This window comes from Pelophylax lessonae (genome assembly GCF_965119305.1).
Source record: "Pelophylax lessonae genome assembly, chromosome: 3".
NCBI lineage: Eukaryota > Metazoa > Chordata > Amphibia > Anura > Ranidae > Pelophylax > Pelophylax lessonae.
This window is the reverse complement of record NC_138770.1, coordinates 30,926,680-30,947,711: the sequence shown is the minus strand read 5'-3', so window position 1 is coordinate 30,947,711 and position 21,032 is coordinate 30,926,680. Positions and strand designations below refer to the sequence as shown.

The 21,032-nt window shown below is 44.7% G+C and overlaps 3 protein-coding genes and 1 pseudogene across 4 annotated transcripts in view; 3 read left to right on the top strand and 1 right to left on the bottom strand.

The window, feature by feature from the left end:
- The window catches only part of LOC309550684 (uncharacterized protein), a 1,024,308-nt gene that overhangs the window by 43,821 nt on the left and 959,455 nt on the right, over positions 1-21,032 (bottom strand). Inside the window, exon 10 of the mRNA XM_082251019.1 lies at positions 5,842-6,765. Within this exon, the coding sequence (XP_082107145.1) occupies positions 5,842-6,765 (924 nt within the window). The remainder of the gene's footprint in view (positions 1-5,841; positions 6,766-21,032) is intronic.
- Positions 1-21,032, top strand: part of LOC309550736 (uncharacterized protein) — an 851,482-nt gene that overhangs the window by 187,887 nt on the left and 642,563 nt on the right. The window contains exons 2-3 of the mRNA XM_082251073.1: positions 14,781-14,984; positions 17,028-17,219. Of these exons, the coding sequence (XP_082107199.1) occupies positions 14,820-14,984; positions 17,028-17,219 (357 nt within the window). The 5' untranslated portion in view covers positions 14,781-14,819. The remainder of the gene's footprint in view (positions 1-14,780; positions 14,985-17,027; positions 17,220-21,032) is intronic.
- The window catches only part of LOC309550774 (uncharacterized protein), a 461,615-nt gene that overhangs the window by 326,953 nt on the left and 113,630 nt on the right, over positions 1-21,032 (top strand). The window lies entirely within an intron of this gene.
- Positions 18,270-21,032, top strand: part of LOC309549890 — a 52,274-nt pseudogene continuing 49,511 nt past the window's right edge. Inside the window, exons 1-3 of the transcript in view lie at positions 18,270-18,283; positions 19,033-19,211; positions 19,353-19,764. The product of the transcript in view is annotated as an uncharacterized misc_RNA (transcript). The remainder of the gene's footprint in view (positions 18,284-19,032; positions 19,212-19,352; positions 19,765-21,032) is intronic.

Below are 21,032 nucleotides of genomic sequence, written 5' to 3'. Positions count from 1 at the left end.
GTTGTCTCTCTCTCTCTCTCTCTCTGTGTGGGCAATGTGGAGCAGTCTCTCTCTATCTCTCTGTGAGGGAAATGTGGTGCAGATGGATGGGGAGCCGATTCGGTGGTTCAATGGGCCACTCGACTGGACTTGCCCCCCAGACCTAAGGCTGCCTCCCCTGCTTAGAACCCCCAAACATGAAATATATTCCAAAAGCAGAGACCCTGGGGAATAAATTGGGGATTTTTTTGCCACATCAAATTTTCAGGAAATAATACACAAATTTGAATGCACATAAATACAATATAATACCCATTTTATCGGTAAGATATAAAATATAATGTTGTGGCAAGTAAATTTATACCAAAAATGTGAAGAATAAAAATTGCACACGCCTGTGACAAACTACGGAGCCTAAAATTATCCATAGGTGTCCCTTATAAAAGCCTTTCTAGGTTTACAGCTTATCGGTAAATGTGATCTCTGCTGGTAGAATTCTTCTCTCACACTGATGTTCATGGCGATACCTCACATGGACGGCGATACCTCACATGGACGGCGATACCTCACATGGACGGCGATACCTCACATGGACGGCGATACCTCACATGGACGGCGATACCTCACATGGATGGCGATACCACACATTAGGGATGCACAGAAATGAAAATTCCAGGCCGAAACAGAAAATGCAGGATGCCCTTGGCCAAAAACCGAAAATGACTTCCCCCCCCCCAAATTATTAAAAAATAGATAGAAGAGGGGCATACACCAGAAACAGGCAGCGACGTACACCTGTAGCTGCCACCCTGTCGCAGTATATGTACAGTGACGGGTTGGCAAGTGGTTAATTTAATTACCAATGGTATTTGTATTATGCAGCATGAGGGGGTTGAGGTATTGCCACTGCTGGTCACTGAAGCCGGTGACAGTTAATTAACCCCTTTGTGCTGCATTAGTGCAACCAGTGGTAATTAACTGCCACTGGTCGGTCACTAATGCATCAGTGACCAGCAGTGGCAATACATTAACCCCCTCATGCTGCACAATACAAATATCATTGGTAACCCTGCCTCAGCCCCCCCCCCCCTCAATGATGGCAATCTCCTTACTTGTCGGCACCTCCATGCCACAGGCAGGCAAACTCTCCGCTCCTCCTGTGTCCTTCCTTTCAAAAGTCCCACCTTTGGCCGGCGGCCCACCTCCCGGTGATGTCACTACTACGACTATGTGTATTAATGAACTAACGCACCTAACACACTAAAAGCTATAACTAAGTGAGCCCTTCACTTCCCTGTCAGCGGAGATACCCGCCTGATAGGGAAGTGAAGGGCTCACTTAGTTATAGGTATTAGCGGCCGCTCGCCCGCCCGGCCGGTGTGTTAGTTCATTCATACACACAGTCATAGTAGTGACATCACCGGGAGGCGAGCCACTAGCCAGAGGCAGGACTTTAGAAACCTGCGCTGCGCCCGCGGCGGCCATCATTAATTTCGGCATCTTTAACCCATTTTCGCCCGAAATGGAATAGGCCCATTTTCAGCCGAAAATTTTGGTTGCCGAAAATTCAGTGCACCACTACCTCACATGGATGGCGATACCTCACATGGATGGCCATACATCACATACCTTTACATTTTTGCTACCACAAGGAACATCCCTTGTGATAGCTTTGTCAGGGACAGATACTCTTTATGGAGAAATCCAGGGTCTATCTGATCCCTCCTCTGCCTCCAAGTTAGCTGATCCAACAGAGCCCTAAAAATTGAATTGATGGAATCCTCGCCATGAGTCTGCTTTATCCGCATCCCATCCAAGACATATGTATCTCACAAAAGTAAGTACATCCCTCACATTTATGTAAATATTTTATTCTATCTTTTCATGTGACAACACTGAAGAAATGACACTTTGCTACAATGTAAAGTAGTGAGTGTACAGCTTGTATAACAGTGTAAATTTGCTGTCCCCTCAAAATAACTCAACACACAGCCATTAATGTCTAAACCACAGGCAACAAAAGTGAGTACACCCCTAAGTGACAATGTCCAAATTGGGCCCAAAGTGTCAATATTTTGTGTGGCCACCATTATTTTCCAGCACTGCCTTAACCCCCTTGGGCATGGAGTTCACCAGAGCTTCACAGGTTGCCACTGGAGTCCTCTTCCACTTCTCCATGATGACATCACAAAGCTGGTGGATGTTAGAGACCTTGCGCTCCTCCACCTTCCGTGAGGATCCCCCACAGATGCTCAATAGGGTTTAGGTCTGGAGACAGTAATAAGATATATTCAGTAAAAAAGTACATGGCCGTCACTAAATGTTACATCTAAGTGAAGAGAGGAAATATCTATACCTACACGAACCTTATGATATATACCAACTTATCCTTATATATGTATGATGTACATGAGTGAAATTAGTAGGAGACATTGATCTCCTGTGTACGAGCTGAGCTCAGTTTGGGGTCAGTTTCCTCATTTTATTGAGATCTGGTTTTAGATAAATCAATAAATGTTATTTTAGGATAAATCCATGTAGTTGTTATCTGTCTCATGCTGTGCCCTTAAAGTCCACACATATGACAGTGGTTCCTTGTGAACATCTGTAGGTTCCCATTTCTCTGATCAGATAGGATGTTGGAACTCTCATGTTGGCTCTGGTTTTTCTTCTCCTATCCAAGTTCTCCAAATAAAACATAAAAACACATCCCCTAGACTGGTCATTGGAGACAACGAGCGGAAGAGTGTGTGCACCTGGCTGTGTGAAAATACCCTGTATCTGGCTGTGGAGTAATCAGTGGGAGGCCCGGGTACACCAATATCCAAGCGGCTCCTGCAGGGGTACCGCTACGCAGAAAGCAAACCTTGCTTCAACAAACAGTTCTCTCCTCAGGACAGAAAAGAAGACAAAGGTAGGCGACTGCACCAAACTTTGATAAGATGCTGCAATGCACATCGATCACCCAGAGAGCAGAGTCCCCTCCATATGTTTTCCTTTTGGTTACTCCCTAGCAGCCCGCATGGCGTCTGCTCCCTTCTGCTGACCTCAAGCCAAACATACTCACGTGTCCCGGACCTCTTCCACAGGGCAATCGAAGCATCCGCAGGGCGACCCGGATCCCAGAGGCAGGAACACAACTGCTATATCTGGGTTGGGCACGCTTAGGAGACATGTGCAGAATGGAAACATTTGTTTCGTTTCGGATAGATTCATTATGTTACTAATTTCATTTCATTCTGGAATTTGGAATTCTTTTAGTTTGGTTTTGGAATTTGTTTAGTTTTTGTTAAATTTATTTTCCTTTTCGCTAAAATTTGTTTAGTTTATTAATCTAAAGAATTTATCAGAACGATCAGAATTCCGATTGGTCGAGAAACAATCGACTGATTGGAATTCTGAGTGAAGAAATAGCTGGTTGTTAAGCAGGGGGCTGGGAAGCCGGCCGCCCGCATCCTTACCAACCGACGACTCATCAGCCGTCAGTGGGCTTCCCCAATGACAGATGAATGGAAAGAAAAGAATGCCGACATTGCCCGGCAATAGAAAATGTTTAAAAAAATGACAAGGGGTCTCCCCCCGCCCCCCAGGCTATACCAGGACCATGCCAAAATGTAAAAAAAAAATAATTGACGTGGGGTCCCCCAAAATAAATATCAGACCTTTACCTGAGCATGCAGTTCGGCAAGTCAGAAAAGGGGGGAAGAGCAAGACCCCCCCTCCTAACCCATACCAGACCCCATACCATTTTGTTGATGGGGACAAGGGCCTCTTCCCCACAACCGTGGCCTGTGCTTGTGGTGGTCTGCAGGCAGGGGGCTTGTCGTTTTCTGAAAGCCCCTTTTACCAAGGGACCCCCCCCCCCATGTGAATGAGTATCAGGACCATAGTACCTGTACCTATTCACCAAAAAAGTGTCAAAAAGTAATAAAAACACACACACAATTTTTGAAAAATCCTTTATTATAAAATAAAAACCAGCGTCCCCCGATGTAGATCCGTCATCAATCACAAAGCCCGCCGCACCCGGAAAAATAAATAAATAGAGAAGCTCTCGCCATCATGGAGACCCTCTGCCTACTGCAGGCTCCCCGTTTCACATATTTTATAAAGGTAAGGGGCGGGGCCACCTGTCTACATCACCTGGTGGCACCGCCCTTTCTGACGTCAGGGACCCAGCATGCACCGATCCATGAGGCCAGAAGGGGCAGTGCCTCCAGGTGATGTAGACAGATGACCCCGCCCTTTTCCTATGTATGGAGGAGGAGCCTGCAGTAGGTTTTTTTAAATAAAGGATTTTTCAAAATTTGTGTGTGTTTTTATTACTTTTTGACAATTTTTGGTGAATAGGTACGGGTAAAATGTTCCCGATACTCATTCACATGGGGGGGGGGGGCGGGATCTGGGGGCCCCCTTGGTAAAAGAGGCTTTCATATTATGACAAGCCCCCTGCCTGCACCTGCAGACCCCCACAAGCACAGGCCACGGTTGTGGGGAAGATGCCCTTGTCTCCATCAACATGGGGACAAGGTGCTTCGGGGTGGGGGGGCATAGCTTACCCAAAGCACCCACCCCCCCCATGTTGAGGACTTGTGGCCTGGTATGGTTGATCGTTTTTTTGTCTGATCCGAATTTGAATCATTCTGAAAAGTTGGAATTTCGTTAGAAAACAAATAAACAAAACCAATTTTAACAGATTTCAACAAAATTCATTACAATTTCATTTGGAGATTTGGATACATCCGAATCTAGGAATAACCAAAAATTTGTTGGAATTTGTTTTTGCACCGAAACGGATTTCACGTGTCTAACACTTAATGGCCACCCGCTAACAGCTGGGCTCCCAGCCAATGCAAATGGCCGCCGATGGCAGGGCCCACTCTCCAGGCATGGATCCTCTACATATGTGTGCCATAACACCACCCTGCTGATAGCTGGGGACTCAATAACCACTCGGGACATCCTGGAAGACTTCTGGATACCAAAGGAAGCTCCTGACATCCCGCACAGCTGCCCAGCACCAGACCCGCCCACCAATGCTTCCAATAGGTAGGAAAACTTCATACAAAAATGGTCCTATAAGTCAGTGGTTCTCAAATCCGGTCCTCGGGACCCACTAACAGGCCAGATTTTAAGTATTACCTTGGGGGATGCAGACTAGAATACTGCAATCACTGAGAAGCAAATGAGATCACCTGTGATGTAATTTAGTTATCTTGCAAACCTGGCCTGTTGGTGGGTCCCGAGGACCGGATTTGAGAACCACTGCTATAAGTGAGGAGGACAAAAAAGGAACGCAGCCATTGGCTTATCCTGAACATTTATGGGGTGGGGTCTCATGGGGGAGGAACGAGGGCGGGGCTACCCAAACGTATGCTGCCATTGACATCTGTCAGGAAAGCACATTATGGCCACCAGATGGAATTGACCTTTATAGGAAATCCCAATTCACCATGACTGGGGGAATGCGGGTCACATTTCATCAGCACATTTATAACAACCAGATCTGTAAGTGTTTGTGAAATCTTCCCGCACAAAATGTACTCAGCCAATGAAAGGTAAGGACTCCATTTTTATTTTTCTCCTGCTATCAATTGCCAACACGAGACAACACTTCATCCATGTCTTTGGTGATCTCTGATCTCCTTATGAAGTGTTTCTTACATGATGAAGATCAGCCATGGAGTATATCTGACGTGTATATCAGGGTGTGCTTCTTCCCCATATGTCCACCAACATTCATATAGAAGACATTTCCCGCACTCAAGGCACTAATACACCTCCAGGGTTGTGTGGGACCCCTGATGAACAGGAAGACAGGACTTCAGTGAGGAACATTTCCCTCACTCAGGACAGGAATACGGCTTCTCCCCCGTGTGAGATCTCTGATGCTTGGAAAGATTGGACTTCTCTGAAAAACATTTCCCGCACTCAGGACAGGAATATGGCTTCTCACCAGTGTGCAATCTCTGATGCTTGGAAAGATTGGACTTCTCTGAAAAACATTTCCCGCACTCGGGACAGGAATATGGCTTCTCACCAGTGTGGAATCTCTGATGTGTGGAAAGATAGGACTTCTGTGAAAAACATTTCCCGCACTCAGGACAGGAATACGGCTTCTCACCAGTGTGAGATCTCTGATGTCTGTAAAGAGTGTACTTCTTTGAAAAACATTTCCCGCACTCAGGACAGGAATACGGCTTCTCACCAGTGTGTGATCTCTGATGTGTGGAAAGATGGGACTTCTGTGAAAAACATTTCCCGCACTCAGGACAGGAATAAGACTTATCGCCAGTGTGAGATCTCTGATGACTGTAAAGAGTGGACTTCTGTGAAAAACATTTCCCGCACTCAGGACAGGAATACGGCTTCTCTCCCGCGTGCGATCTCTGATGTGTGGAAAGATGTGACTTGCATGAAAAACATTTCCCGCACTCAGAACAATAATATGGCTTTTCCCCCGTGTGCAATCTCTGATGTGTGGAAACATATGACTTATGTGAAAAACATTTTCCACACTCAGGACAAGAATAAAGCTTCTCACCAGTGTGTGAGCTCTGATGATTGTGAAGACTAGACTTCTGTGTAAAACATTTCCCGCACTCAAGACAGGAATATGGCTTCTCCCCCGTGTGAAATCTCTGATGTCTGGAAAGATCGGACTTCTGTGCAAAACATTTCCCGCACTCAGGACAGGAATACGGCTTCTCACCAGTGTGAGATCTTTTATGCACATGAAGATTGGATTTAAAACTGAAACACTTCCCGCACTCAGCACAGGAGAACCTCTTATCTGTTGTAAGGACGGCACCGTCCCTCACAGTCTGAGGTTCCTCAGGAAAAGAGGAATACGATGGCCCGGCACTGTCCCTCACAGTCTGAGGTTCCTCAGGAAAAGAGGAATACAATGGCCCGGCACCCTCCCTCACAGTCTTGGGTTTCTCAGGAAAAGAGGAATACGATGGTCCCGCACTGTCCCTCACAGTCTGAGGTTCCTCAGGAAAAGAGGAATACGATGGTCTGGCAATGTCCCTCACAGTCTGAGGTTCCTCAGGATAAGAGGAATACGATGGTCCATCTACACTGTGTGGTGCCGGGTGGACATTTGAGGTAGCCGGGTTTTCTCCTGGACTATACTGTGTGATGTCCTCATCTTCTACTTTACAGTCTGGAGACAAAGTGAGACAATCCTCTGAGGTTTTCCTCATCTCCCATCCATCTACTAAAATAGAAATATAAAGATTATTACTAGACATGAGCAGATTGGTTCCCCTAAACCAGGACTCCACCCACATCAGACAGCTTTGTCTCTGAGGATCTTACAATTCCCCCCTCAAGGTAACTAGTAAATGGGTCCTCTGATCTCCTACCAGTTCATTTCTTTATTCATGGACCTTAGTCAGAGAGTGAGGAAACAATGAGAACTGTCTTTTATAGAAGTGACAGTGATGAGGGGATTATAGGACGAGTGTCCCCCTCCCCCTCTATCACTCATTGCCATCTTCCCAACATAAAAAGTCCCGCACTTCCTTATTTAGTCCATGATTTAGTCATGAATAACAGCGGGGCTGAGCCCCACCAGAGGTCAGAGAGTGAGGATGGGGGAGAACAACCACGATGGAGATTGGACTGATCCTGAAGACCATATATATCTTTGGGGAAGTCCAATCAGGATGCAACGCATCAGATGGGAGTGGTTTGAGGACATCATCACGTTAGGCGGAGTGCCCTCAAGTTACACTGAGACTGATGCTTGGGGAATCTGCAGTGATTGGGTGTATTCAATACTGGATTGCTTTTTTAACCTTGTGAGTGCTTTTCTTATCCATGTAATAAATATAACAGTGAGCACTATGGAGTCTCTTTATCTCTAGTAGCAGGAGCTGGCTACCTAAAGAGGAGGCTCCGCCTACATGTACCTGAAGGTGTGTCATTTCATGCTGGGTGTGTCCTCTTGGTATGGAGCAATGGGGTCCATCTGAAGAGGTGAGAGTACACCTGGAATTGCAGAGTGGCGCACTGTCAGCTTATTCTCCGTGACAAGAGAAGGGTGGATTTGTGGCTCATTCATGTTTACTGTGGATTGTAAAACTGTTTGCGACTGTTCACCAGTGTGCGTGTCTTTTCATGTCTTTTATTCAAGTTTTTGTGTGTAACAGTGTGTGCATTGTATAGATAGAATATACACGGCTCAAAAAAAAAAAAGAAAGGAACTCAGTGACTTGGGTGTGAGACTATACAGACATATCCCTCCACCCAACACAGCCAGCAAATAACAGAGCAAGTAACCCCGGGAGGATTGTTCTGTCAGAGATCTTGCTAGACCTGGGCATGGGGCAGAAGACCCAGGGGTCTAGGCTGAGCAACGTCTATGGTGAAAATCAACATTTTGCTACCAGCTGAACCCCAGAATCTTCATAAATCCAGTCTAGAGACATAAAATGTGTCTGCAGCACAGAGAAGGAAGATTATCCGAGAGAAATACAGGATGGGAAACACAGCACAGGAAAGTGACCAGGGGATTACAGGCTGATATCACCCAGCCCCCCCCCCCCTACTCTGGACCAATCAGTGAGCAGTATGGGTGGAGGAATGTATTTAGTGTTAATGACCCACCTGTGCTGATCTCTGTAGGAGTGTCCTCCTCTATAAATGTCCCCGTTATTCCATCCTCCTCCATAGACTGCTGATCATCCCTCACATACCTCTCTTCTTCTTCTGCTTTAACCTCAAATTCTATATCGATTGGATCTCCACTCTAAACCAAGAAAATGAAAGAATATCATCTGTAAAATATAAGATTATTATTGTGACATCACATAAAAATCCACACATTGTCTCCATGAGTCTGTGTTTTATAATCTCTGTCTCACCAACCTTGTAACAGTGAGGGATGGTGTGACCTTCCTGTGTGGAATCCCGGGAATACAGAGGACGGGGACATCTCTCTGGTGGGTTCCTGGTATTAGGTGGCTCCATCATATCCTTGTGTCCTTCTGAAAACTCCACCATCACTCCATACTCCTCATCCTCCTCTTTATACTCTTCTTTAACAACAATATTATCCTCCCCAAGGTTTCCACTCTGAATATATAATAAAACATTCATTGTAACAAACATGCTGTATATAAATCAGAATTACCAATAATTGACAATCATCTACCTGATGATGGTGGGGGATGGTGTGACCTTCCTGTGTGGAATCCCGGGAATACAGAGGACGGGGACATCTCTCTGGTGGCTTTCTGTAGCTGGATGACTCCACCATGGTGTCCTGGTACAGATCTTTGTGTTCTTTTAGAAACTCTGACTCCTCCATCACCCCATCCTCATCATCCTCCTCTTTTATCTCTTCTTTAACCCCAACTTTAGAATCTCTCAGGTTTCCACTCTGAATATATAATAAAAATGACATCAATGGTAACAATGCAGATAATGTACAGATCCTAATGATACTATCAGTGATTGTTCCTCATCTACCTGATGATGGTGGGGGATGGTGTGATCTTCCTGTGTGGAATCCCGGGAATACAGAGGACGGGGACTTCTCTCTGGTGGGTTCCCATTACTGGATCCATCTGTAGGAAACACACACACTTACTGAATACATTGTTTCTATGTGTTTATCAGATGATGGGGGATCTAGGTGGAGCCTCCGTACTGCTCTCTCCTTTACAATAAAGTCTCCTCTTACCCGGTGATGTGAGGGGCGGCTGATTCTCCATCATGACTTCCTTGTAGAGATCCTTGTGTCCTTCTAAATACTCCCACTCCTCCATGGAGAAATAGACAGTGACATCCTGACACCTTATAGGAACCTGACACACACAATGATACAGTCACCATCCAGACACATCCCTTGTCTGTTACTGGATAATGTCCCAGAATTCCCAGCACCGCTCACCTCTCCTCCATGATCTCTCTGGTGACTTCTAGAATCTTCTTTGTATTTCTCTATTCTATCAGGGAGGGAGGTGGAGGCAATGTGATGGTCATATGATCTCCAGACTTCACAGGAGGAAAACTCTAGATCTGAACACAAATAGTAAAATCAAATGAAACTCCCAGAATCCTCCTCACCTCACCATTCAGGTTTCCATTTGATTAAAGCCCCACCTCAGAATGAGGCATAATTTACCCCCACAGGACCCCCACACTGCGCAGGGTAAAAGCTTGTTGCAGGCATTCTGACATCATTACATACAACGCAGGACCAACAGACCCACTTTGCTAATGAGGATGCCAAGGATCCGCCCACATCCTAAGAGCATGAGAAAAAAAAGCCAGATGGATGGACATTGGGGGGAGGAGCTGTGAGGTCAGTGTGATGTCATCGGACATATAGACTCTGAATGGAGGGACATTTAGTTGGGGAGATTTGAGGGGACCTCTATATGAGGATCCTGTGCTAACCAAATCATTGTTCCCGGGTGCCTCCCACTTCTCCTAAAATGAAGAGTGAACTTTGACCTTTACCATACAGAAATATGTCAGGAATGTGTGAAAGTCATCTCTCATGTGAGCAGGTGACGTGCGGAGGAATGGAGTGTAAATAGCAGACAATTTTCTCCAGAGCTTCTAATGGTGGGGATGGATTTTGCTGCGTGTTGGTGCCACGTTTCCACCCCCCAGGGTCACTGCAGGGGTGGAGAAAAGCTGTGTAAGAGGATATGGAGGAGGGACGAGGCGGAGATCCAGAAATCAGGATAAAGGTCAGGACAAGCAACAGACGAACGCATCCAAGAGATGAAGCCGGGGTCACTACACAGAAAATCAATCCAAGGAAACAACAGGCAGGACGAGGCATAGCAAGAAGGAGCTCAGAGACAAATGAGAATATTGCTCAGCCAATGGGAGATTATCTCAGCATGACTTACATAATGAAGGAGATGAGGGGGAGGGGAGGTGACCATAGATACATGGAAATTCAGCTGGTTCAGCAGGGATCGCTCACATTTCCATCCATGTGTGGTCAGCTTTGGAAGAAAGATATATTAATCATCAACTGATCCCCTTGAAGGGGTTAATCTACTTATTACCTCTTCTGCCGCCAGATCCTGCAGTGTCTCCCTCTACGTTCTATGGAACGTCCTCTTTACCTAACACCACTTCCTGTCTGTATTCCATAGAGACTTCCTGTCTGTATTCCATAGAAACTTCCTGTCTGGGTAGAGGTGAGATCACCACCTTGTGGAGCTCAGAGGAACTGCAGCCCTGAGAACCGTCTGGTAGTGTGAACATGGCCTTGTGCTGTGTGTGTATGTACTGTATATCCTTCCCCTTTCTCTCCTCCCTGAGTGTGTATGAAGAGGCGGAGCTCCTGCTGGAACAGCGGTCGGAGGAGGAAGCCGAGTCTAGGAGGGAGACTGACAGAAAGCGCAGGGAATTGTATGCATAAGATATATAGAGAAACAACAGTTTCCCTTCCTTCACTTGGTGAGGTGGACACCTGGTGGGGTTTTTTTTTTTTTTTTTTTGGAGAAAGATGGAGAAGAGGAGGTTTATTTATAGATCGGGTTACCTACATATTGTAGGAAGAGAAGTCAAATAATATATTACCCCTCAAAAATTTAAATTATACTATGTAATATAATATGCTACATAAAAAAAGGGGTTTCCTCCCTCTTTGTACTCATATTTTTGGAGCCTTTTATTTATTTATTTATGTTTTTTTCCACTACAGTCACGTTTTTGATGATTTTTTTGCCACTGTTTAAGATATATAAATTTAGAATTGACACTTGGGGTGCTTAGGGTCGTTTTTTTTTTTTTTTTTTTGGAGTATAAACAATGTACAAGATTTATAAACATGTATATATGGTAGGCATGTGTTTAGATTTATTTACATATTATGAGGATGGTATTAAAATATTACTTTTGATCCCCCTCCTTTCTTATTATTTATTTTTAATATTTTAATTTTTTTTTTCATTACACAAGCTACATAAAGAAAAAAAGGGGTTTCCTCCCTCTTTGTACTCATATTTTTGGAGCCCCCTTTTTTTTCCCCAATATTTATGTTTTTGATGTTTTTTTTTTTTATTTCACTGCTTAAGATATATACATTTAGAATTGACACTTGGGGTGCTTAGGGTTTGGGGATTTCTTTTTTTTTTGGAGTATAAACAATGTACAATGTACAAGATTTATAAACATTGGGTATAAATACATTTTTTTTTTGACACTATAAAATTATTTGTATTATCCAGATAGGAAACCAAGAGATTCCCTTCTTTCACTTTTTTTTTTTTTTTTTTATGTTACTAGTATTAAAAATGCTCATCTCAACTTCCAATAATACACTAGCAGCGCTATCATAAGAAGAGAATAAAGTCTCTGTGATGGAATATAAAATGATGTGAGACAAGTTCATGCAGAGAGTCCACAGAATCAAAGAGTGCAGCTCCTCCACAACTGTACATTCAGATCCTAGAAAGCCTCCACCTCACCGCTGTGCACACACAATGGCAGTACACTTACCAGAGGCCGCTGGATAACAAGCCAATGTATATCTCAAACACAGGGATGTGTGGTCCACCAAAGACTTGAAAACCAGGAAGGGACTCTCGCCTCACACTTATACACAGGAATCGCTCCGCATATACCAGGTGCATGTGAATAAATCAATAACACGACATAGCGTGATACTGCATAACAATCCCCTTTATTCCAACACACAAATTCTTCAAATATTGCACTCACAGACAAATGGTAAGTAAAGCGTGTAAAACTGGGGTAAAACTTGTGTCCTGTCACTTCCCGCTGATGAATAGCTTGCCGCTCGGTACCTGGACGGTCAAACTACCTTATATTCACCTTATATCTATATTTAGACTTTTTATCATTACTTTGAGTGATTTATTTATTATTATCACTTTGGTTTAGCGCTGCACATTTACATATTTTTATATATTATGTATTATGTATATATTATGTATTGCTTTACAGATGTTTTCACTCCAGGATTAATTATTTTATTTATATAACCCTTGAAGGAATTGCTATTACTTTGAGAGATCTCCACCTATGTGACCATTACATCCTTGCAATTTATGCTTAGCATGTTCATTTTGAGTGGATTAACATATATTTTAATGCTTTATGATATATTTTTCCATTTCCTTATCCAAAAAGATCAATTTCCAGAGTTTGTTTTCTATACCTTTGTTTTGAAATTAGCCATGTAAAATAGATATTGAACAGGAATGGTTATTATGAGATGTTTCTCAGGGCTGCAGTTCCATTGAACTCCACAAGATGGAGACCTCACTTATACTCAGATAGGAAGTTTCTATGGAATACAGACAGGAAGTGATGTCAAGAACAGACAGGAAGTGATCTGGAATAAAGACAGGAAGTTCCGGGAGAGAGGTGAGTGGAAGGTAATAAGATCTTATTTTCTTCTTACCGTGTACTCCTGTAATTTTCTTCATTTTCCTAACTGTTGTTCCATGTACCAAGCAATGAGACAGAAGTAACAAATGATTGTAAATGTTATTGTTGAAATTGTTTAAAATTCCAATAAAAATTTAAAGTTGAAAAAAAAGATCTTATTTCCTATTTACACCCAGTAACCCCCCGTCATGTCCGTCCTCTTCCTCCATAGTCACTGTGACCTCTTTTATCTCCAGCAGATGATGATACACACATATATAGTGTGGAAACCTAGATTAACCCCTTCAGTGTCAGAACATTTCCCCTCTTACGGGGCTGGAAAATTCTCTTCATTTTGGAGATAAATTCTAGTAATATGTTCCTCTAAACAAACAGCACTGACAATAAATAGAGAAGACAATGACCATCCTGACCATACATGGCCTACAAAGGGCAATTATTACACTACACAGGCAGCCAATGGGCAATCATTACAATATGCAGCCAACACAATGATGGAGTGCAGGGGTCAGGAGTATGGAGCATAGAGCCCCTTACATTGCTGGTCAGGAGGAAGAAAACATTCTCCAGCCTGCCATGAAGAATATGTTCCATCATTGGTGTCAGAGGGAGGAAAATACTGAGGGCTCTGAGGGAAGGAGAGGAGCTGAGGGGTCTCTGAGGAGGTAGCGGGACTAAAGGACTCTGGGACCTCTGAGGGTTTACTGCATCTGAAGGGCTCTGGGACCCCTGAGGAGGAACTGTAGCTGAAGGACTTTGGGGGCCTCTTAGGAAGTAATCGGACTGAACAACTCTGAGAAGATAGTGTGCCTGAAGGACTTTGGGGGACTCTGAGAGGGTAGTCGGGCTGTAAGGCTCTGAGGTAAGAGGGGGCTTTAGGGCTCATAGAGACTCTTGATCTTTGATGGTCCTCTCATGCCACCTGCTCTTACTTTGATGACCTTCTTAAAGAACGTGAAGTAACCTCACCTTCACCTCACCATCTCACTGGTGAAGAAATATGTTGCAGGCCACAAAAGAGAACAAAGAAGGAGACTTGTTCTTTGAGGAGGTCTGTTTGTGCAGCATCACTTACTGGTTGGCCAGTCCAATACCTTCCCATGAAAATAAAACACAGACCTGACCGGAGAGGTGAGGAGGATTATGGGATTCTAACATGATATTCCTATTGGGTCCTTAATACAGAGATTTCCTCTTGTGAAGTCAGGTGATCATATGACCATCACAGTGCCTCCATGTGACTCCCTAAAACCTGAGAGACACAACATGCAGAAGATTCTAGAAGTCACCAAGAAGATGATAGAGCTGCTGACAGGAGAGGTGAGCAGTGCTGGGAATTCTGGGACATTATCCAGTAACAGACAAGGGATGTGTCTGGATGGTGACTGTATCATTGTGTGTGTCAGGTTCCTACAAGGTGTCAGGATGTCACTGTCTATTTCTCCATGGAGGAGTGGGAGTATTTAGAAGGACACAAGGATCTCTACAAGGATGTCATGATGGACAATCAGCAGAATTTGAGTTTTGTGAAGAATGCAAGGAAGGAATTTCCCCAGAATGAGACGATATTTAACCTCACCCTGGAGATCCTCAGCCTGCTGACTGGAGAGGTGAGAGTAATGAAGGGGTTACTTTAAGACTTCTGATGTTCTGCTTATCAACAAGAACATCCACACAGGTACTATGAATACATAAATTGTACGTACCAGTGTTGGAACTACCAGGGTCGGGGGGCCCCAGCGGGGTTGCTGGCCACAGGACTCTGAGCATCTCTCTCATACAGCCAGGTTCTGCACTGACAGTTCCTCCTCCCTCGCATGGATGGGAGAAGAGAGAGCCGATCTGCTCCTTCTCCTCCCCCCACTCTCCTCCTGTGTGCACCATGGGAAGTGTGAAGCTAAGCAGCGGAATTTGATCATTTAGCTGCTGGGGTTCACCCTTCCCATGGTGCACACAGGAGGAGAGGGCTGGGAGGAGAAGGAGCAGATTGGCTCTCTCCTCTCCCATCTGTGTGAGGGAGGAGGAACTATCAGTGCAGGCTCTGAGCTGCATGAGAGAGATGCTCTCAGCTCAGAGTCCTGCTGAGGAGGCACTGATTGACAGCACTGATGATCAGTGCCCTAAAAATCAGTGTGAACCATGTACTGACAGTCTTGCTGGTTAACCATCTCAGCTCTGGAAGATTTACCCCCCTAGCCATTTTTTTTGCTATACGGCACTGCGTTACTTTAACTGACAATTGTGCAGTCGTGCGACACTGTACCAAAATAACATTTATGTTTCATCCCACAAATAGAGCTTTCTGACTGCGATATTGTGGAGGACATATTGGACACTAACTGACACTTTTGAGAATAGCTCCCTCTACTATGCCCTTCTACTCCCCTCTACTGTGCCCTTCTACTCCCCCTACTGTGCCCTTCTACTCTGCTGAACTGTGCCCTTCTACTCCACTGTACCATACCGTGCCCCTCTATTCCCCTTTTCATGTGCCCCTTTACTCCCCTGTTCTGTGCCCTCCTTCTCCCCTGTACTGTGCCCTCTTTCTCCCCTGTACTGTGCCCTCTTTCTCCCCTGTACTGTGCCCTCTTTCTCCCCTGTACTGTGCAATTCTACTCCGCTGTAGTGTGCCCTTCTACTCTGCTGAACTGTGCCCTTCTACTCCTCTGTACCATACCGTTCCCCTCTACTCCCCTTTTACCATGCCCCTCTACTCCCCTTTTCCCGTGCCCCTCTATTCCCCTTTTCCTGTGCCTCTTTACTCCCCTATACCGTGCCCTCCTTCTCCCCTGTACCGTGCCCTCTTTCTACCCTGTACCTTGCCCTCTTTCTCCCCTGTACCGTGCCCTCTTTCTCCCCTGTACCGTGCCCTCTTTCTCCCTTGTAATGTGCCCTCTTTCTCCCTTGTAATGTGCCCTCTTTCTCCCTTGTAATGTGCCCTCCTTCTACTCCCCTGTATCATTTCCTTCTACTCCCCTGTAGGGTGCCCCTCTACTCCCCTGTATGATGCCCCTCCCTCTACCCTGTACAGTGCCTTTCCTCTACTGGTACTGTGCCCTCCTTCTCCACTGTACCGTGCCATTCTTCTCCCCTGTAACGTGCCCTTCTTCTCCCCTGTACCGTGCCCCTCTTCTCCCTTGTACCTTGCCCCTCTTCTCCCCTGTACCATGCCCCTCTTCTCCCCTGTACCAGGCCCCTCTTCTCCTCTGTACCGTGCCCCTCTTCTCCCCTGTACTTCTTCCCTGTGCTGTGCCCCCTCTACTCCCCTGTACTGTGCCCCTCTACTCCCCTGTACTGTGCCCCTCTTCTCCCCTGTACCGTGCCCCTATTCTCCTCTGCACCATGCCCTTCTACTCCCCTGAACTGTGCCCCTATTCTCCCCTGTACTGTGCCCTTTTACTCCCCTGTACTTTGCTCTGTGTTGATTAGTCTTTGATTTGAGGCATGTTTTCTTATTGTTTAAAATGTATTATATTGAAAGTAGTAATAAATATATGTTTAATTCTATCATCTCTTTATACTTTCGTTTTTGAGACTATGTGCATACATTTGAGCAGGCTGGTAAGGACCCAAGTACATTACTTTACCCAGGGGACCATGACGATAATAAGACGTCCCTGTGGGAGAGTGATATTTATCTTTGTATAACACAGAACTGTACAGTAATAATGAAGAAATCTACTGAAAATGACACAAGAAGGAGATCTCATAATATGACCACAAGATCCTTGAGAATCCAGAATCCCATCACCATCCCCCCACCTCCATCCCTGATCCATACAATACACAACACACAGAAGGTTCTAGAAGTCACCAAGAAGATGATGGAGCTGCTGACAGGGGAGGTGAGCGGTGCTGGGAATTCTGGGACATTATCCAGTAACAGACAAGGGATGTGTCTGGATGGTGACTGTATCATTGTGTGTGTCAGGTTCCTATAAGGTGTCAGGATGTCACTGTCTATTTCTCCATGGAGGAGTGGGAGTATTTAGAAGGACACAAGGATCTCTACAAGGATGTCATGATGGACAATCAGCTGCCCCTCACATCACCGGGTAAGAGGAGACTTTATTGTAAAGGAGAGAGCAGTATGGAGGCTCCACCTAGATCCCCCATCATCTGATAAACACATAGAAACAATGTATTCACTCTTAGTAGATGGGAGGCAGCGGTGTGGGACCTCTGCAACTTGTCTCATGTAAGCATTTAGGCCACCACTGATTACTGAATACCAAGATTATGAGTTCTGACCCATACACTGTATAATTTATATTGTACATTACATACTCCTGACCCCTGCACTATATACTCTAGGTTGTACATTACATACTCCTGATCCCTGCACTATATACTCTATATTGTACATTACATACTCCTGACTTCTGCTCTCTCCCCTCTATCCACTGCTATATATACACATAATATGGACTCTCTTATGTTACACCCATATCCTACCAACTGGTCATTGATGATTTGATTGGAGGACAGACTTTTACATGTTGATAATAATGGGACAACATCCTCAAACTTTGGAACCTTAAACAGAAAGTGATAATGAGGGAGGAGTCAATAACCTAATGATTGTGGTATTTAGGAACAACCAATCTTCATCTTAGTTGTTCTCCCCCCATCCTCACTCTCTGACCTCTGGTGGGGCTCAGCCCCACTGTTATTCATGACTAAATCACGGACTAAATAAGGAAGTGCAGGACTTCTTGTGTTGGGAAGATGGCAATGAATGATAGAGGGGGAGCGGACACTCGTCCTATAATCCCCTCATCACTGTCACTCCTATAAAAGACAGTTCTCGTTGTTTCCTCACTCTCTGACTAAGGTCCATGAATAAAGAAATTAACTGGTAGGAGATCAGAGGACCCATTTACTAGGCACAGGCAATGGTAGATAGTGAGTAGGTGTCCCACACATCAAGGCGTGACCAAGCGTAGGTCCAGACTGAGACTGCCATTTACTATCATACAGCAGGTCTTGACTTGATGTGTGGCTCCTGGGACACCTAGTCACCCTCTACCATTTACTAGTAACTTTTAGGGTGGAATTGTAAGATCCTCAGAGACAAAGCTGCCTGATGTGGGCGGAGTACTGGTTTAGGGGAACCAATCTGCTCTTGTCTAGTAATAATCTTTGTATTTATATTTTAGTAGATGGACGGGAGATGAGGAAAACCTCAGAGGATTGTCTCACTTTGTCTCCAGACTGTAAAGTAAAAGATGAGGACATCACACAGTATAGTCCAGGAGAAAACCCGGCTACCTCAAATGTCCATGCGGCACCACACAGTGTAGATGGACCATCGTATTCCTCTTATCCTGAGGAACCTCAGACCGTGAGGGACAGTGCCGGACCATCGTATTACTCTTATCCTGAGGAACCTCAGACTGTGAGGGACGGTGACAGACCATCGTATTCCTCTTATCCTGAAGAACCTCAGACTGTGAGGGACAGTGCCAGACCATCGTATTCCTCTTATCCTGAGGAACCTCAGACTGTGAGGGATGGTGCCGGACCATCGTATTCCTCTTATCCTGAGGAACCTCAGACTGTGAGGGACAGTGCCTTCCTTACCTTACATAAGAGGTTCTCCTGTACTGAGTGCGGGAAGTGTTTCCGTTTTAAATGCAAGCTTAATGTGCATAAAAGATCTCACACCGGTGAGAAGCCGTATTCCTGTCCTGAGTGCGGGAAATGTTTTTCATCAAAGTACCATCTTTCCACACATCAGAGATTGCACACAGATGAGAAGTTGTATTCCTGTCCTGAGTGCGGGAAATGTTTTTCAACAAAGTCCAATCTTTCTACGCATCAGAGATTGCACACTGGTGAGAAGCCGTATTCCTGTCCTGAGTGTGGGAAATGTTTTGTACAGAAGTCTAGTCTTAACAATCATCAGAGATTTCACACGGGGGAGAAGCTGTATTCCTGTTCTGAGTGCGGCAAATGTTTTTTAAAGAAGTCCAATCTTTCCACACATCAGGTATTGCACACGCGGGAAAAGCCATTCTCCTGTTCTGAGTGCAGGAAATGTTTTGCACTGAAGTCCACTCTTTCCACACATCAGAGATTGCACACTGGTGAGAAGCCGTATTCCTGTCCTGAGTGTGGGAAATGTTTTGTACAGAAGTCTAGTCTTAACAATCATCAGAGATTTCACACGGGGGAGAAGCCATATTCCTGTGCTGAGTGTGGGAAATGTTTTTTAAATAAGTCCCATCTTTCCACACATCAGGTATTGCACACGGGGGAAAAGCCGTATTCCTGTTCTGAGTGTGGGAAATGTTTTTCAAGCAAGTCCAATCTTTTCACACATCAGAGATTGCACACTGGTGAGAAGCCGTATTCCTGTCCTAAGTGTGGGAAAAGTTTTTCACGCAAGTCAAATCTTTCCATGCATCAGAGATTTCACACGGGGGAGAAGTCGTATTCATGTTCTGAGTGCGGGAAATGTTTTTCACAGAAGTACAGTCTTTACAGACATCAGAGATTGCACACAGGAGAGAAGCCATATTCCTATCCTGAGTGAGGGAATTGTACCTCACTGAAGTCCTGTCTTCCTGTACATGAGGGACCACACAAAGCCCTGGAGGTGTATTAGTGCCTTGAGTGCGGGAAATGTCTTCTATATGAATGTTGGTGGACATGTGGGGACGAAGCATTTTTAGTAGATGGACGGGAGATGAGGAAAACCTCAGAGGATTGTCTCACTTTGTCTCCAGACTGTAAAGTAGAAGAAAAGGACATCACACAGTATAGTCCAGGAGAAATGTCTTCTATATGACTGCGGGAAATGTCTTCTATATGAATGTTGGTGGACATGTGGGGAAGAAGCACACCCTGATATACACCTCAGATATACTCCATGGCTGATCTTCATTATGTAAGAAAAAGTTGATAAGGAGATCAGAAATCACTAAAGACATGGATGAAGTGTTGTCCCGTGTTGGCTTTTCATTGGCTGAGTAAATTTTGGGGTGTAGAGTGGTAAGTAGAGCCGTGAAATGAAGGAATCACCTTCAGAATGTCTTGCTTGTCTGTGTGACGGTTACTGATAATGATATAGCGGGTTACAGAGCTAGAAGCTGTGAGATCCCATATATCTTTATCAGTAAACTTTACACAGACAAGACAGAAATTCTGAAGTTGATGTCCTTCATTTCAAGGCTCTACTTACCAGTGGTGACCCCGAAGCGTGTCTCTCTGTCTTCAGTCCATCCTTCTCCCTTCCTCCAACAGAAGGGAAGGAGAACTCGGAGATAAACTAGGTGAGAACTTCTTTCCTTTGCTCCTGTGTAGGTTTGGGTGGCTTGGCGGAGTGCAGCAAGAGAGGTAACACCGCTTGTCTTTATATTTCTACATATCTTGTCTGGGTGGAGGTTATTGGTTGGAAAATATTTATACTGTTTGATTTCCTGTAAATAATTTCTGTTTTCCCTTTGAAGGGAGATATTATGTGTGGTTTTATGAAGTGATTGGCTCAATAGTTACCACTTCACTTACATGTTTAGTTTTTATAAAATACATGAACAAATATGACAAGCATTCATTCATCCATGACAAATGTTGGTCTTATTTTATTTCATTCAGTGATTTCCTATGATCATTGGGTCCATCTAGTGGCCATAATGCGGTATTGAACTATTTGT